The sequence below is a fragment of the Amphibalanus amphitrite genome, unplaced genomic scaffold, assembly GCF_019059575.1.
Source record: "Amphibalanus amphitrite isolate SeventyFive unplaced genomic scaffold, NRLGWU_Aamphi_draft 000096F_arrow, whole genome shotgun sequence".
NCBI lineage: Eukaryota > Metazoa > Arthropoda > Thecostraca > Balanomorpha > Balanidae > Amphibalanus > Amphibalanus amphitrite.
Window position 1 is genome coordinate 818,588 of NW_024881591.1, and position 18,452 is coordinate 837,039.

The following is an 18,452-nucleotide window of genomic DNA, read 5'->3' on the forward strand; positions in this document are numbered from 1 at the left end:
TCAGCCGGGTTTGTTTTTGCCGAGCCTGTTTGTAGTCCGCAAGGTGTACAGTCTGTCTTAAAAGTATCGCGCAAAGAAACGGTGGATCCATCAAGCCTGACCGAGGAAGGCTGCTAAATTTGAGTCACCGAAACAATGGATATCCTCGTCCATTCCCAAGGTCAATTGGTTCGGTGACTTTCAAATTATAGCAGGTCCTTCTTCGGTCAGGGTTGATGGATCCACCGTCACTTTGCGCGGAACTTTTAAGATAGACTGTACGTAGCCGTGGAGTGCAATGAGGACGTTTGTATTTAAATTGCTCTTGTGGTCATTCTGGGAGCTCGTGAAGGTTTGAGCTATGTGCGGTGGTAGACGCTTGAGGTTTAGAAATGGTGCATCTATCCGTGATTTCTATTTATTCTTTGACGCATAACATCCTTGCCAGCTAGACCCAGACGGATATGACCGACCGATTCATTCAGCGCCACATTTCAGCCCGTTTGTCACCTCATTTCATGCGACTTCCATGCGCTACTCCAACTCCGGTCCGGTTTCCTCTCGCCACTGCCCTATCCATAACCGCCCGGCTGGCCTCTGAGTGGCGCCCATTTGCTGAAGGGGAGGGCACAATGGCGCCGGCCACGGTCGTTCCGTCTACTTTATAGCCCCGCCGACCCCTTTGTGGCGCGCACGAACCACATTCTGTCCGCGCCGACAGACACTGGCGCCTGTTCACATAGTGGACAGGTCAGGTGCCACAGATACTTCGACCGGGGATTGTCGGCTGTGATGGATGACGTCACTGGAGAGCGGTGACGTCATCAGGTACACAGGTGATGTGATTCATTGCCGGTGTGGGCGGCGGTGGGTGGAGCGGTGCTGACTGGTGATGGTTGGCCAGCGTGCAGTGAACGCGATGATGTGTAGGAGCATGTGGATCGAGCCCATTGAGTTTCCTTTGTTGGAATGCTGAGGTCGTTACTGGGCGAAGGTCCATTCGTTGTCCACATTAGTTTTCTCTGGTGTCAAGATCACTCATCCCACCCCGGGTCGGGTCTTGGCAGTTGACCACCGACCGATGACGGCGTCCGGTGTGGCGTGGCGTCATCGTCACGGCGCCGTCACCGAGTCGGCAGCCACCTCTGATACAGCCGTCATCGCTCGGTGCCGCTCGGGCACGTGCCGAGCCGACCAGACATGCGCCACGTGCAGCTGGAAGTCGACACGTGGCTTCGTGACTGCGGCCGGGCGGCACGAGCGTGCGGCTCTATAAAACTGCCATAACTGCAGGACACTTGCCGCGCGCCGCAGTGGCCCGGCTGACTGTGGTTAGACGGGCGGCCGTGCTCGGGCGGGGCGTGCTCGGGCGTAGCGCGGTGCGGCGTGCCGGACAGGCGATCAGGCGTGCTGGCACGGGCGCGGCGGGCGCGGCGCCTCCCCTCCCCTCCCTCGTCTGCTGACGGCGGCGCGCCCTGGCGGCGGAGGAGCCGCCACACCGTGTGGCGGCACGGGCGGACATCGATAGCAGCGCCTCTATCGGTCACTAGGGAAAGCTGGGCTGTAGGCGACGATATACCGGCTGAGTTGTCACACGTTGAATAGGTTAATAGCCATCCGTCTTGTGAAAAAGTTGAACTTTTGCCTTTAATATTTCTACTGGCAATTTTAGAAGTGTCTTCTCATGGATAACAAAACCGTTTAGATTATTGTATTCACTTCAAGCCTTCCCTATTGTTCTTGATGATGCGGGAACTATTTCTAATTAGTGTTTCTAGCTTAGTAAAAGAACATACTGTGCAAACGATGAAAAAGCATAAATGGAAGATTTTAAATGCAATTTTCTCTAACAATTAATGGTAAATTCTCTACATATCAAGGAAAAGGTGCATGCTATTTGATAATTTAAAGTTCTTGGGGCCAGTTGTTTTCTTCTTTTCTTACGTCGCCCCAATGGCCGCGAATACACTTGTGATAACGCCTATCGCTACAGGGAAACTCCGCGGCTGCGCGGCGGTCACTGGCCGGGGGGAGAGAGGGAGAGAGGCGGAGCGGGCGGCGGCGGCGAGAGGCTGGAGTGGGACAAGGCCAGGGGACCTTGATCTCCGAAACCGCTGGCGTGGGTTTTGTCGTGTGTTACATCGATACGCGGCAGTCTTTCCCCTTACAAGCCTCAATATACTATTCCTTCAGTAAGACATTCGCTGTGTGAGCGAGCACTGAAAGCTTGAAGTTTGCTCCAAATATGGTGCCTGTTTCACATTGCAGAGCTCCCGTTCTTAGTTCTTTGTTGGCCGTTTTTTTCTCACCCCACCTGCCGGAACTGTCTCAGACCGTTGGTGTCCGGTCTCAGAATCACACTAAGAATCACTCGGGCACCGAACCAGCTCTGTTGCAACCCTCTGACGCAGCCTTCTACCTGAATGGCTGCTGTGTGAATACCTGCAGTGATTCATTGCCAGGCAATGCTGTGCAGCCCGCAGGGACAGCTGTGCTAAACGGACGGCCATTGCACGCCGACTTGTTTCCTGTCATGGTGGGCATTTGTTCCCCGTGCGGAGCTCAGTTTTGAGTGCCATTTGTGAGATGAATGATGGAGCGAGCCAAAACAACATTGCAACGGTTTTTTGTCCTTTTGCTATCACTTATTTTTTTTCTGCTGTTTTATGTAAAGCACTTGAGTGTGAGAGCACTTCAGGGATTAGAAGGGTGAAAAACGCTCCTAGACCGTCATATCACTGCTCTTCAGTCACGTTCTCAGCAGTTCAATGACTGGAAAATCTCGCAGATGTTTTCAGAGATTCTCCGGATATCCGGCTCGGCAGGGTCGTGAGAAGCGCAGATGATTCCCAAGCAATGCTGATTTCTCAGTGACATTCGACCAAGGAATACTGAAACGCTATACTTTGATTAGTGTAATCTAACAATGTTGATTATCCAATCCGCAGCTGTAGAGGAGTGGGCTGGACGCTGTGTGGGCCATCCCTTCTGATATTCTGAACTGCAGTGTGGATGGGAGGGAGACTTATCTCGTGATCCCCCTCGTGATTTCCCATGTCTGCTGTGATTCCCCTTTGGAAGAGGGATTTCACCAAAGCCCGCCTGTTCATCCATCTGGCATTTATTTATAACTGGTGGCGTAAGTCTTGGGACGGTCCCTGCTCTACCCCGGACGGTCTGTGTGCCAGTAATCGCACCGTTTGTCGTCCCTTGCTGGCGTCTGGCTGCCCTGTCAATGAGCCGAGCGTCACCCACCCTCCATCACAGGTCTGACGGAAAACGAGCCGCCCGTTTCTGCTGTGGAGGGCGTGTGTCACCAGTTCCGGCGTGACGACCCGTCGGCCTTTGGTTTATATCCGTTCCCGGTATTTCACGTGAATCTCTCCCCGTGCAGCGGGGGAATTGGGGATCTGCCGGGATTTCTGCCAGGCTGTATTCCCTGTCAGACTGCAGCCGGGCTCATCCCCATGGCAATCCCTCACAATCTCTCCGAAGCTCGGCTGAGCTGCGGAGCTCTGAGCTGCCGAGCTGCAGCTCGGCTCTGACAGCTCGGCCGCCGGGGATATTGTTCCGGGCTGAGAGCCGTCGACTGCAAGCCAAAGGGCGACAGGGTCCGCGGTGTATTGCTTTGGTCAGCCCCGGCTGGTGATGGGCCGGCAGTCATTGCAGAGCGCTGTGATGAACTGGTCGTAAAGACCGCCATCTGGTCGACATTGCTCCTTCCAGAGGGTGTCCATTTGGCGACCAGAGACAGGGCATGGGAGTCCGGTGAGCGGTCAGTGATACGTGTCGCTTGTCAGCGGTGACTATCAGTAACCACCTTCGGTTCAGTGCTGGCAATGCCAGCGGTCAGTGCTGGCAGAGGTGGCGGTCAGTGGTGGCAGTGACTGTGGTCAGTGATTGCGGTAAGTGACTGTGGTCTCTCGCCTGTCTGTCTAAGCTCTGTCAGTGATCCGTCACTGCAGCGGGCGGGTCTGTGTGCTCGGTCCGCCGGCGCCGCTCGCTGTGCAGCGCCGGTGACCTTTTGACCTGGTTCCCGCCCGCCGCTGCCGCCGGACGCCGCTCGGGCCGCGGCCGCTCGCTGCAGTCGGGACCGGCCGGCCGGCCACCGGCCGACGAATGCTAATCACCGGTCTCCGCCGCCGCCGGCAGCCGCGTCCCAGTGACGTCACGGACCGAGTGTGACGTCATGGGAGGCGTCAGCGGCGTCCGAGGCGTCAGCCGGACGATGGAGGAGCTCGGGTGCGTCAGCGGCGCCGGGGTCGGTGGAGCCGGTGACCAATGTGACCGGGCGGCTGCGGGGGCGATGTGGGGCGGAAATTAGCGGTCACCTGACGGCTGTGGTTACAGCGGCCGGCCTACCTCAGGTGGGACTGTGATACAGCCACAGGTAGAGCGGAACTGGCGCTGTGCTGTAAATGACATCCTTCCGGCGAGAAACTGTTTGCAATAGTCTGACGGACATGGCTCTACGATGCATCCTGTGCTAGTCGGATGTCTCTACAAGGCATACATTACATGAGAATAGGTCATGCTGGCCTTCTGTTTAACCCGTCTGATTTATTCGGTCGACCTCCAGCGTCGGAAGATGCATTCATGATTTACCGCGTTCACTACACATTTGTATTTCCTGTGGGCTTTTGTCTGAGGGAAAGCTGCCAGCATGGTGTGAGCGTGAGATACGGCGACCAAGACGCGGATGATTCATGGACTGTTTACTCCTGCCCGATATGCCCGTCAGTTGCATCTAAATGGCATGGGTTTCGAGCAATGCAGTGCCTTAAAACCAAAGGGGATACACAAACAGAAATGATGGAAACTCGGAGGTTTTAGGAAGTTTGCAGTTCCGGAAAGGTTCCGGAAGGATTGCGATTGTGCAGAAGCTGTGGCTTGTTTCGTGTGTGCGGAAATGAGTCACGGATGGCTCGTCTGGTGACTCGCCGACATCTTGTCAAGGCACAAAGAGTTTCTGACTCACATGGACCGCTCTAGAACTCTCCAGTATCACCAGCGTGGGATGTGGTTGGGCTAGTTGGAGACGCTCAGTTATTTCGCTTTCTTCGTGCTCTCGGACGTTTCTTGACGACCCGCCTCCTCTGCCACTCCACCCCTCCTTACCACGCGGTAGCACAGGCTCACCCGAGGCTGACCCCTGACTCCCTCCTCTGACCCACCCTCCGCTGCCGCTCTATCATACCCTCAGCACCGCCGCCAGTCCATGACATCACGACATAACTTCACACTGGGCCTGCACGACCGGCCTCCATTGGCATGTCGGGCGCGCTGACAGCCGCAATGCGTTACTGCCCGCTGGCGTCATGCCTGTCGTGTGTTCAGAGATCGGGGCGGGCGCCATGGGTGTCGGTCTGGGGGGAGAGGTCGGTTAGAATGACGATTGGGCTCTGCGGAACGGGGTGGGGTACGGAACGGAGGCGGGCTGGACCTTGCTCTGGTATTTCGGGGACGAATGGCACCACCGCATTAGCTGCCTGTGTGCGGTTGTTCCAATGTAGAAAAAGGCTCAGAGATCGGATAGGGGGAACATAAGGCAGTGGGCGATGACACAATTCGTGTCAGCTTTCAACAATCTACTGGCCATTCTCTCAGCCAGTTGCACATTTGATTTTGATCCGCCACATCTCCCGCCTCTGCTATCCTCCCGACCCCGGGCAGCCCCGCAGCCCTCATCACTCCCCCGTTCTGCAGCGATCCCTGACTGAGCTCTGTCCGCGCCAGTGGGTCGCTCAGCTCGGTCAGCCGTGCAGCGCCCGCTGAGGCGGCGACGGGAACGAGCGGTTGAACAGGTCCTCCGCTGACGATGAGTGAAAGATGGCTGACGGTTATCAGCCGACTGGGACTGGGAGCGGATGGATGGGTCGACGGGGGCTTTGGAAGGCTGAGACTGCAGTGTGGACGTGTTGATCGTGTACAAGTGGTGTGGTGTATTGATATTTGACAACTCCAAATAGCCTTGTTGCCAAAAAGCCTTGTTTAAACAATAGATGTCTTTTAAATCCGTTCACTTATCGTGTTTTCGATGGCAATGATAAAGTGCCGTCAAGAGGTCACCACCAGGCCAAGAGGCCCACCTGGCCCTTTTTGCTCGACTGAGATAAATCAGTAGCATCGGCCGTTTCCCAGAGACTCAGTAATGACCGATGTCTCGATACGGAAGTGGGAGACACGGGACGCTGACACTCCGAGACAGCCGGAGACGGAGACGAACAGGGGGAGACGGGGCGAGAGATGCGGGGGAGACAAAAAGCACCTCTGCCGAGCGCGGCTCCCACGGTCGTCCCGCGGCGCCGGCCGGATGGCAGACGTCAGCCGTCAGACGGCATCGGCGGCGTCATCCCGTGGGACGTGTCACTGATGACGGCGTCATCAGTATATGTGGTAGCGGTGGCAACGTCGTCAGTATATGTGGCACGGTGATAATGGACAAAGGATGCCAAAGGAGCAGTTGGCCGCTGAGTTTCCCCAACTCGCATCTGCCTGCTCAGGGTGACCGTCCCGTCCGTTAATTGTGCTCACTGTGCAATTTCGCTCTCCGCTGGCTCTCAGCTAGTTAGCAGCTCGTTTCCGTCTCAACTTAGCTAGCTGACGCTGCAGACGAGATGTTTTAATTTTTCGGAAGCTGCGTCAACTGATAATTAAAGTTAAATAGCCCTAATTGCTTCCGACCTGTTGCCTTCTCTGGGGCCGTCACTCTTGCAGAGGTTAGACCATTTCTGCTGTGACATTTCTACCACTGCGCGGCTTGTCTGGAGATCCACGTGATTTTGTCATGCATTTATGAATAGCTTTACTTGCAGGATATCCTATCATTCGCACGATAAATATTTTTTTTTATATACAAGCCGAGTTCATTTGACGAATGTTCAGAGATCGGTACTACCGTGAGAGATGTAGGTATGATCTATATCAAGCTCATGATGTCACGCCCTAACTTTTGATGTCATTAATGATCATTAATTACCTCACCACGTGACCGACGTCCGATTTATCCGTCACTAAGATCGTCCGTCATGTCTATCGCATGCATCACTACAAGCCCCGCCGACCGTCTGTTCTCAATGCATCCATTCTGCGCGACCTCCCTTGGTCCCACGGCTATAAATGACGTCACCTAATCACGGCAAGTGGGGAGACACGCGTACCATAAATCTCCATCATTGCCACGATATGGTAGCTGACATTGAGCAAACAAACACTTGCACCGATGGTTGACGGACTAGCGTTTACATTAGGGGAGGGGAGGGGATGTCATGTGCTTTGTAGCGCCGACCCGTATTGATGTTTGCTGCTGGGTGGGGTTGGGGGGGGGGGGGGAATTGGTGACTCAGCTGTGGAAGAGCCACAAGTGCAGGGGCGGCAGAACACGAGTCACAGACATGAGTGCTTTGTGTCAGGGCTCTTGCGTGTTTTGGTATGATTGGGGAAGGAACTTACGATGTTACACTATTTCTTCATTGTTGCTGTGACGGACGTTATCACCGGTCTACGAACCCAGTAATAAAAGAGCCGTTGCCTCCCGGCTGGAAGGGTGACGGGGCTCGCGTGGCAGTTGTTATCGGATCGTTTGTGAAAACAAACGCCGCCGCCGGTCCAGCTGTGTTGACCGAGGTCCTCCTCTGTGGACGGGCACTTAGCGGGTCAACAAGCACCGCCAACCAGCACGGCGACAACGGGCAGCGACGGCGACCTAACCGTGTGTGGGGGGGGGGGGGGGGCGGGGCGGGGCACGGCGGAGCTGTCCTGGGAACTGCCGGGTCATGGGACGAATTTGGGAGAGATGTTAGAACCGTAACGACTCGATGTAGAATAGCGAAACGGTGAGCACGGCGAAGGAAAGGGAAGAAAAAGTCGTAGACAGAATGGACGGAACAAGGTCACCTCTAGATTAACATAGTCGCGTCTAATGAGATATGCAACATGCACGAGTTCCAGTGAAGTATGCACATGCTCCGGTCTTTCACCAACATTATGCATGCATGTGGGTACCTACACTCTTCAGCTGTGGAATATTGGAGCGCGATCGCATCCTTTAATTTTCACCATCGTGCTGGCTGGACAAGAATTAACCGTTCCTCTCATGCAGAAGAGACCACCGCATTATCCGATAACTTTGGAAACTGAGCGATATATCTACGAATGTCCTAACGGAACAGAATTGCGAAGCTCTTCCTGCCATCTCTGCAAAGGAGAGCGATTGCATAGATCGTCCATTTCCATCATCCCTGCACGGTTCTATCAGCGAAGGACGGCGCTTTAACGCATTGTTACGCGTTTCTCAGCTGTTCTGTGACGCGTGACTGACGTGTTGCGTGACGTGCAAGGTCAGCGGCGCACGTGCTTTGTGACGTGACGCATTGCTCACGTGCCCGGTAACGGACGCATGCCGTGACGTTTGGCAGATGTGCTCTGTTCACCGACTGAGTCAGGACGGTGTTTGGGTATGTTCATAGCGGCCTGGCTCGCCCCTAATGTGACAGTGAGTGACAACTTTGACCGTGACAGTATTATCGCCAGCTCGGTCTCAGTGTGACAGTTGCTGACAGCTGTGGCAATGAGAGTATGCTATCGCAGCCGCTATTCACTGGCCATGTCCCAGGTGGCAGCGTCGGCTCCGTTGTTCCGTCTTTGTGATCCCACGTCTGTCGGCTCTGCCCGTGGCAGCGCTGTCACCGCTACCCACCGTGTCCATCTCTGCATGTGACAGCATCGGACAGCAGTGCCCGTGGCGGTAGTCGCTGTCACCACTGTCCACCTTTTCCGCAGCACTGGCCATGACAGTAGACGCTGCCGGCTGCCCACCTTCACCACTGCCCACCGTCTCCGTCCCTATGTGACAGTGTCTGGCTAGTGACCGTGACGGTAGCCGCTGTCTCCGCTGTCTCATACCCATCGTACAGTCTATCGTGACCTATCGTGACCATGGCTGCAGCGTTTTCCTCGTCCCTGTTTAATGGTGATTACTGGACGATAACTAACTTGTATTCGTCGGCTGGTCGGCGAATTCGTGCTGCCCCGCGCCGTATTTTTGCATTGAACGGTATTTTACCTCATTTTGTGTCCAGAAAATTCAAACTAACTGGCAATAACGGGTACGATTTGAACCAACCAGTTCTATGTTATGCTCGAAACAATTGCAGTGATTTAAGTGGCACTATCACTTATTGAACTGAATAATTTATGCCATGAATGCAATGTATTGAGTGCCGTGTTGGTAAATGAAGTCCCTCTGAATCGTAACGTGCGTCCTGCGACCTGCGCCATAACAGCACCTACGTGCACGGTTTTATATGCCAAAATATGTAGGTATGCTCATGCGTTAAATCCTCCCGGCCGGACCGTCGTTCCAATACAACACGCGCATTTTCGGCCCAATAGCACTCCCCGCCGGGTGTCTCCTTCCCAAGGTCACCATACAATAGTTGAGCGTGTGTCGAGTCCATGCTGGTTTTGAGGGAATGTCAAAACGTCTACTTTTTCCATTTCGCCTCAGCAATATTTCTGCGATTTGTATTTTTTTTCAACATCAATTGCTCATTTTTACAGTTTCCAAGCTACGATAAAACCGTCATTGTCATAGGTACCGCTGTTGCTGCATAGAGGAAATTCTGCAGCCTGCACCCATAGGTCACACTCACAGCGTGCTGCGTGCAGTGACCAGCTAGCCTTGTTCGCCATAACTTGCCCGGTAGTTTCGCGTGATTTACGCGCTCGGAGCGCGGGCGTCGCTACCCGCGGTGACCCGTGCGTCTTCAGCCGACCCCGCTGAGCGCTGGGAAGTTAGCGCACTGCACCGAGCCCCGCGCTCCGCCTGCGACGCTGGGTCAGTGACCCCGCCGAGCCTCTGTGTGTGCACTGGAGTACCCGTGGGCTGACCGTGACCTGGCAGAATGGTCCACCGCAGAGCTGGAGCTCACCCCTGACCCTGTCCCCTAACGCGCACCCCTCCCCCGTCCACCGGCTGACCGACATGTGCAAGTGGCGGCCGGCCGGGCGGCGGAGGTCGCGGCCGCTCCCCTCCCTCCCTCCCTCCCCTCCCCTGCCGGCCGACCGGTCCTGACGAGACGCTCAAACGGGTTCTACTACACATTCCGCGAGCCGTGGCGTGCGCCGCCGGCCGCCGGGGCTCTCAAACCGCCGCCGCGCCGGTTGAGGACCACCGCGCGGCGTCTCGCGCCTGGCTGCGGCTGGCCGATTTGCGCGGCGCCCACCGCGGGGCGGAGGCGGCGCGGCGGGGCCGACAGCGCCCGAGTGGTGGTAGTGGCTGTTGTAGGCTGTAACGGTGGTGGGTGGGGCTGCGGCGGCGGCGGCGGCGCTGAGATACAGACAGCGGTGGTGATGAGGTTTACCTGGGGCGATGCTAGGAACGGACAACGCTGCGCCTTTGGCCAGCTTCGTCTTGCAAACCGTAGCCAATGGCGTTTACGTCTGCCGATTTGCCGGCTATTGTTGCCGGCTGTCGGTGGCGCTGATCCGAGCCGGTGTGCTGACGGCTGCTGACGCCGGCAGCAGAGGGATGACGGGGCTGTTCTGCGCTGAAAGCTGCTGCAGGCTGCACGCCCTGGTCCGGCCGGACAGACGGGCCCTGTGGCTCGGGGGCAGCCCGGCGGCAGCAGCCGAGCCGCTGCCACTGCTCTGCCACGTCTTCGCTCTTCCTTGGCCACTGCTCAGAAATACAGTCAAGCCAGCTGCTTGAACCATGTGCGATGTAAGGACGGGCGGTCAGATCAGCTCCCCTCTCTTTCAGTCCATGGGATGGGCTCGTGACGACTGACGTTCTCCTTGGCTACTACATTCTCAGAAAATGTTGCCCATGCATGACATTATTTCACCGTTCGGCCATTGCTCCTCAACATGCCCTACGATGTGTGTAAAATACTGGTTTGAACGCTTGCATCATCCTCCGTACCCTGGCCTCCCCATCAGGCTGCACCCTCCCTCCCTCCCTACTGAAGACCTGTTGACCGTTGTGGGGCCGGTTCGGGGAACGGTCTGCGGTACCGTGTGTAGAGGACCGCCGGTTCATGTGTAGACCGCGCTTCTTCTCAGCGGTTAACTGGCTGCCATCAGCCCTGGGAACCTCCCAACAACCACTGCTCCCGCCGTGCGGTTATTTTTGTATCTGGTTGCCGCTACCGGCCCTGAGACAGTACGCCGACTTCCGTCAGTTTTTGTGGCTCTAGTTTTGCTCCGTTTCTGGGTGATTTCTGGAAGCCTGGTGGTTTTCCATGGGTCCCGGAAGACTGTGCTGGTTTTCGGTGGTTCTAGGAAAGCTGTGTTGGTTCTCTGTGGTTCTAGGAGGCATGAGTTAGATTCAGGCGCGCTTGGTTTCTCAGGATAACTGTTCGCTCAGCTCCTGGTGACCCGTCAGTCATCCTGTCTGGCTCATGTCGGCCCGTGTTGTCATGCAGAACCAGCTCGTTGGCTCCCCTTGTTTCCACGCGACTCACTGCAGAACCGGGCGGTTCCAGAGATCCCCAGATTACCTCACTGCAGGCCGGTCCCCGGTGCAGGGAGGGGAGAAGGGATAAGGGGTGACTGTCCGCCGCCCGCTCGGCCACTTCCGGCCTGCACGCCAGGTGGCCAGTGCCGGGTGCTGGCGACTGCTGGCTCCCCTGTTGAACGATCTACCCGGCCGGCTGTTCCTTGCTGAACGGCAATACCTTCTGGACGGCACGTGGCAAGGGGGCAGACGAACTCCCCGCCTGTTAGTGGGGAGGGGCAGCGAGAGTGATATGATATGGTTGTAAGTCGCCTTCTCGCCTTGCTCACTTGCATGCAGTAGACATCATCTGGACCAACTTTACACCAGTGCGAGTCAGTGCCAATTCGGCTGTTTGCTCTTTGTTTGGTGTGCGTTGATATACGCTCTTTGTTGCTCCAGCTGTGCGTCTGTTGTCTGTTTACTGTTCAGTTTCTTGTCGGTGTCTTTTAGGAGTCTGGAAGTGGTCCGAATGTGTTTCCTTTGTCTCAGTCTTCTACCTCTGTCCGTCTGACAGCTGCGGCCACCAGCTGACCCTCTGCAGACGTTTGTACTCCAACGGTCTCTGCTTCACCCTACCGTCCAACTTCCGGCGTCTGGAGACGGACCCTGGGGACCCTGCCCCCCCCCCCCGCCGAGGGGAGGGAGGGGTGAGCGGGCGGGTCGGGTCGGCGTCCTACGCCCGGGGAATGACGAAACAGACGTCAGCGACCACCAGCTGTTCGGGCGCAGCCGGCCGCCATCGGAGGGGGGGGGGGGGCAACACCGACCGCTACCTAGTTGGGGGGGGGGGGGAGGGCACGACCACCGCGCCGGTCGTCACCTAGTGGGAGGGGATGGAGGGAGGGACAGACCGCCAGCGGTTGGCACCCAACCAGCGCGACGACAGACACCCACAGACACTGACCGGAGAGAAGGCAGCGACACGAGAGGTCGGCGGCCTGGGGTGGGGGGGGGGGGGAAGAGGCAGAAGAGAGCCCTCTTTGTGAGCTCGGGTCAGTCGACGTCTGGTTTTTCTTTTTACAAAGCTGGTTCTTAAATTCGAATCCTCATTGCTCAATATGTGCTTTGTCTGGTATCCATCCTCGTGATTCCGTGACTCTGTCTGACCGATTCGTGACTCCTCGTGACTCACTCACGGATCGCCTGCTTGCCGCCTGCCGGTGAGTCCGCCTGTCGCTCCATCGAGGGCTGGCTGCTTCGTGACTGGTGATCGCTGCCACGCTCCACACACTTCGTGATTCGTGACCCACGGTCACGGACCGTCAGTCCGTGACTCCGTGACGCGCCGTCACGGTCGGATGACTGCCCATCCCTGACCACCAGCCGCCACCGGCGCCCACCCACCCTGTCTGCCACCGGCGCCGCCATCTGTGAGCGGTTACCTCAGGTGGTAGCACTGTCATCCTCCTTCCGTAGCTCACGCTGTGTGGCCCGGCTGTATGCGGTTATCCCGGCCCTGCGACACACGTAGAGCTCTCGTATTGCTCGTATCTAGCTCTGCAATGGTCTTAGATTAGAGTTTAAACTGCAAGCGTTTGCTTCCCATAAAACAGCGCATCAAGTGTGCCTTGTATAAAGTCCACTGTGCGCTGCTCTATGGCAAGTGGTAATATGTGAGGACCACATGTCCCGGTGAGCCGTTACGTGCCGGGTGTCCCGCAATGTGTCCTTCGTGTCGGCATGCGCCGCTATGCGCCTCAGCGGACCCCGTGTGGAGCGCCCGTCTTCAGCTACCGCCCAGCCGCTGCGCCACGGCTCCGAAAATAAACGAGTTTTTGCTGGATAGGCCACTTTACGGGCAGGATTCCAGCGCGGGTTCTGCCAAAAACATCAACATTGTCACGGTCTAGCGTGCATGGCCCGGCTGGCAGCGGTGCCGGACGTTCCGGCTCATGCTGAGGACAGGAGGCGTGGTGGCCCGCATTGTTTGTTCTTCCGTCATCTCCGGCGAAACGCCGCGTGTCATATTGCAGCCTGTGCCAGAATGGTGTGTGTTCTGGCAGCAGTGGTGCGCTGTTATGGCGATGGGAACAGATAATCACTGTTGAATTTAATCGTCCCAGTCCCTGACATTCAAGCCACCAATTTCATTCTATCGAAAGACGTGCGATGTGCATGCTTGTTGTGAATGGCTGTCTTATAACTACATAGTTCTGCGATGTGTTGGTTATGCCAACCATAGTAGCCATTCAGTGCCGATCATTCGGAGCATCATTTCGGCACTCACTGCCAAGGGCATGCTTTCTCTCTCAGTTGTGGACTGTTTGCATGCTTTAGGACGTTGTTTAGTCAATTCCCACAGTTCCGTTGGAGTAGCACATGCAGATTAGACGGCTTGTTGACACTTTATTTTTCATCACCTTCATTCTGGCCCAAGTGACTGGATTAGTTCGTCCATTCGCTGTGACTCGGCGAACTCAAAACACCTCAATGGGGGCTGACGGCCGGAACACGCCGAAGCTGACCAAATAAACTCGGTCCGGGACTGATTAAATCAGCAGCCCGCCGCCCCGCGTCTGCAGGGACCGATTTGGAAGGCGGCGCTGCCATGTTCAATCCGGCTCTGGCGTGCTCTGCCAAAATGGTTCGGTCTGTTCCGCTTCCGCCAAAGGGAGAGTTTTATGTGGCTGGAAGAGTCGTAACTTGTGCTTCCCCGCTGAAATCCTTAATTCAAAGGAGGCTCATATTTTATCCCTCCAGAGAACATATTCTTTGAGTAGCGCCGTGTCGTTTTGATGGTTCGGTGTAGTTAGGTATATGTTATGGATAAGCTGCACTGATCACTGCCAGCCGCGCTGGGGCGACGTTATTGCGTTATTTCCACATCGCTTTTAGGCCGACGAAGTGCTGTCGCCGGAACCCCTCTCGTCCTCTCACCCTCTCGCCTGTCCTCTGTACACAGACGGCGCGCTGTTCCATTTCCGGCCTGGTTCCGGTCAGCTTCCGGTCCGTCCCGGCGCTGAACCATGGCTGACCCGGGGCTGGCCTGGGGCGGAGTGGTGACCGATTTAATGACCCTCTCAGACGGCCTGACCGGCGCTGCAACGGGTCGCCGTCCGTCGGTATGAGGAACGATGATGAACTTGGTCTGATGTGCTTCACCAGAGCACGGCACTGGGGACGCTGGTAAATGTGAGGGAGTTCAGTACCGAGGGATAATAGTTGCTATTCCGTCGGACCAGAACAGCCAGTGGTTCTGCTCCAACTACCGGACCAGTCCCGCAGAGTTGGCTGGCCAGTGGCAGTGGCAGCGCCGAAAGTTTGCAGCGAGTTGGTTCGATTGTCATGTATTTTAGGTCTAACTGGATTATTACGGCCCAAATTGCAGGGCACTCGATTGTTGTGTCTTTTGTTACCATGGTAACCAAATGAATGGTTATGCATTAACATCATCTGACAGGCCTAACTGATTCGTTTCGTGACGACGTTGGTGTTCTTTTGTGCCCAGATGCCGTCCTGCTCCTATCCTTATTCATGCTTTCATTGCCTCGCCAGACGCCATAGAATGTGGACAGTGGCCACGTCAGACCTGATGTACGAACCTCATGGCCTATGTCCCTCGTGCACTGCGAAGGACACACAGTCGCTTTTGTTGCTTCTGCTTGTATCGATGATTGCATCTGATTTTATCAAGGTCTGAAGTCTGAACCTATTACCATGTATCTGAACCTTCCTTTTGACCATACTCCATATCTCTACCTCCCCGGCGTGTTATGCCTTGTGTTTATAACTTTGCCATGTGAGCCATGTGAACCTACGTTATGTGACCTCCGCTGTGTGACCCTGTTCTGCGTGTAACCCCGTCCTCGAGATGACCCTACTGTATCTGTGTTTCAGGGTCGCTGACACGTGACCTGAGGACGTACCTCAACACGCGCTTCCAGAAGGGCTCCGTGGACCACGAGCTGCAGAATACCATCCGCGACAACCTGTACCTGCGGACGGTACCGGTCACCACGCGCGCACCCCGCCCTAACGAGGTTAGTACACCGCGCCGGAGAGGTCAGCCGGTGTGGTGGTCTCTAACTGGGCGAGATTGTGGTCCCATTCAGTGGGCTATTATGTCAATGTTGATCAATTAACAAAGGTCACTACTCGCTGCTTAGGTTGAACGAGGTCACTGTTCGATACACCCACACTCAGAGCTTAATAAACTCTTACTAAGAAGTTAAAGGACAATGCACCCTCTATTAAACTATGCCATTCCTGCCATGCGTAGCCCAAACGTGAAGCCCCGAAACAAGGTCAAGCAGTATAATCGCTGTTATATCCGCTAGATCAGTGAGGTTAATGTTGCCAATCAAGGAGTGAATTTAGAATAGCACAAGTACTGTGGTAAGGATACTGGCTTATCGCCGGATATAATCAGTTTAAATGTGCTGTACTTACAGACCGAGTAATAGTATAGCAACAGTACAAACTACATAACCTACCTTATTTGAATTCATGTTGACCAAGGTTTATGCCTGTCTAACCCGTTTGTTTCACATCAGGCGCCCTGACCAACTGCTCCATGGGTGGAGCCATTTATTTTGACATTCAGCTGTAGCACCTTTCATAATGCACAGCCTAGTAGAAGGCCAACCAACAGACCCAGGGATGGATGCCATTCAAGGAACCGACCCGTGAAAAGGTCAGGGTGGAGCCTCCGCCCCAGATCGGTGGGTGCCGTCAGAAGTATTTCTGCACCTTTCTTCCTCCATCTTGTCTCAAAGGAGCCGGATGACGCGTGAAACACGATACGGGCGCCGTAATCCGACTGGCTCTATGTTTAGCCGATGGGCGGACTGTGCGCAGGTCTTTGTCAGTGTCCTCGCCAAGTTCCTCTGCTGAATGGGGGGAGACGGCGAGCGTGTGGTGGCCACAAAGGGATTCGCTGCACCTGTTGGAGGGTTAGACAGGCTCGGTGTGGATGTAATTCGGTTCGGTCGGGGGCTGGTTGTCAGGTTTGTCAGGGAGCTCAACAGAGGAGCAATGGGGCTTTAATTGATAGTGGGGTGCTCAGATTGACAGAGGCATCACGATTGGCCGGTATGGTACATGAGCTACTAAACCATCTGTCATGCTAATGTTTGCCACTGTGTGTGATTATTTGTGCTTACAAAATCACCCCGTTGCAAGGAGAAGAATGAACTGTAAGTATATAACTGCCCTTGTCATTGCACTCTCACTCCCAGCGATGTATCATAAGATCTGTGGACCCACCGTACTGACTGTTGGTCCTTCCTCAGGTACCCGGCGTCGACTACACCTTCCTCTCGCTGTCAGAGTTTCGGGATTTGGAGCGGTCCGGCAATCTACTCGAGAGCGGCGTATACGAAGGTAATGACTGAACTGAATCAACGAGGAAAGGAACCAGTTATCCCTCTAGCCAATTATCCCTCTCATGATTCGAGATTTAAGCTGTAACTAATGTAAAGTCCATCAGGGCCTACGACGTCCATAATTGTGTGCTTATTTATCTAGGTTTTAGAAAGCGTGGTTATGATTAACCCTATTCCTGGCGGGCTCCGCCGGGACAAGAAACTGGCGGGGGGGGGGGCCGATTTGGCCCCCCCTGAGATCTCGAGAACGAAGCAAGATAGCGACAAGCGGTAAACGGCATCGGATACGCACGGCCAAGATCTACAATTTTTACTAAGGTCATTTTCAGGTCAGGTCAAAGATGACGTCACAGGGGTCGAAAAAGTCAAAATGGCGGCGCTAGATATGGAGAGAGTTTTTCTCGAATAACTTTCGAATTAGTCAAGATAGGAACAAACTAAGGGCATCATCGTGATCCTCTCGTCAATCCGCATCGAATGATATATATGTTGACCTCGAAAGGTCAAGTTCAAAGGTTGACCTCAGGTCACGTGACCTCGAGGTCATCATGTATATCATTCGATGCGTCTTGACGAGCTGAACACAATGAGACCATCCACGCGTCTGTATCTTGTTCCTGTACGGAGTTATTGGCCACAAACCTTTGGTGACCTTTGATGACGTCACATGACCTCACAGCTGCCCAACAGCAAAACAGACCTCAAGGTAGTGAAGGTTGATCGTATATGAAGTCATGTATGGTATATGGGGCCATTCCGACCCGTTTTAGTGGTAAAAACAGGGAGTTGATTTTTCCCCCATTGACTTATAATGGGGAGGTCGCGAAATTGACCTGACCTTAGGTCACCGATATCAAAATTCCGAGATATACAAATTGCACATACTGGTACCCTAACTAAACCCTGAAGAGAAGAAATTGATCGGTCAAAAACTCTAGCTCTGGCGTGATTGCAAACTTTTCTGAGGTAGGGTCACCAAACCGCCTCTGGTGACCTGACCTGATGTCAGATCAACTCAAAATTTTCAGACATGTTGCGTAGAAGCCTTTTAGGAAAAGTCAGAAAATTTGAGCTTCCTAGCTCAACGCGTTTGGGAGAAATAACCAAAAAACCTCAGGGGGGGGGGCTCCTGAGGCCCCCCCCCGCCAGGAATAGGGTTAAGACCGTAACAAGTTTGTTAATTCGTTTGTTGTATATTACCATAACCGGATCAGAGTGATGTAAGATAAGTCGGTGTATTAGTCTATCGCCCATGTTCCCAGTGGCTTTATGCCGCCCCCGTCTGTGTTTGTTTGACGTCCGACCCGTCCGCGCCATCACTAATCCGAGACCATGAGCGCGACATAACGGTCCACACTAACACATCGCGCTCCTCTGTCGTCCAACAGACGCTACTAACATCATTAATCTCCGCTCATAAAGTAGCCGACGCTATCCGTGCATCTGCCGCGTGGTGCAGCCGTAATCTCGGCCCGCCTATGTGAGGTTTCAGCGGGGGACACGCGCCGTGCGCCTGTGGACGCACCGCTCGCCGCTTCCGGCACCGGGCGGCTGTCACCGGCCCGGCGTTAGCATAACTGGTTTGGTGACCGGCTTCGGCGTCCCGGCGGTGACTGGGCGGCCGTTCGGCGTCAGCAGCGGCGGACCAC

The 18,452-nt window shown here is 55.1% G+C and overlaps 1 protein-coding gene across 1 annotated transcript in view; it reads left to right on the forward strand.

The window, feature by feature from the left end:
* The window catches only part of LOC122380363 (membrane-associated guanylate kinase, WW and PDZ domain-containing protein 1-like), a 48,231-nt gene that overhangs the window by 11,482 nt on the left and 18,297 nt on the right, over window positions 1–18,452 (forward strand). The window contains exons 2-3 of the mRNA XM_043363452.1: window positions 15,317–15,459; window positions 16,711–16,801. Coding sequence (XP_043219387.1) covers window positions 15,317–15,459; window positions 16,711–16,801 — 234 coding nt within the window. The remainder of the gene's footprint in view (window positions 1–15,316; window positions 15,460–16,710; window positions 16,802–18,452) is intronic.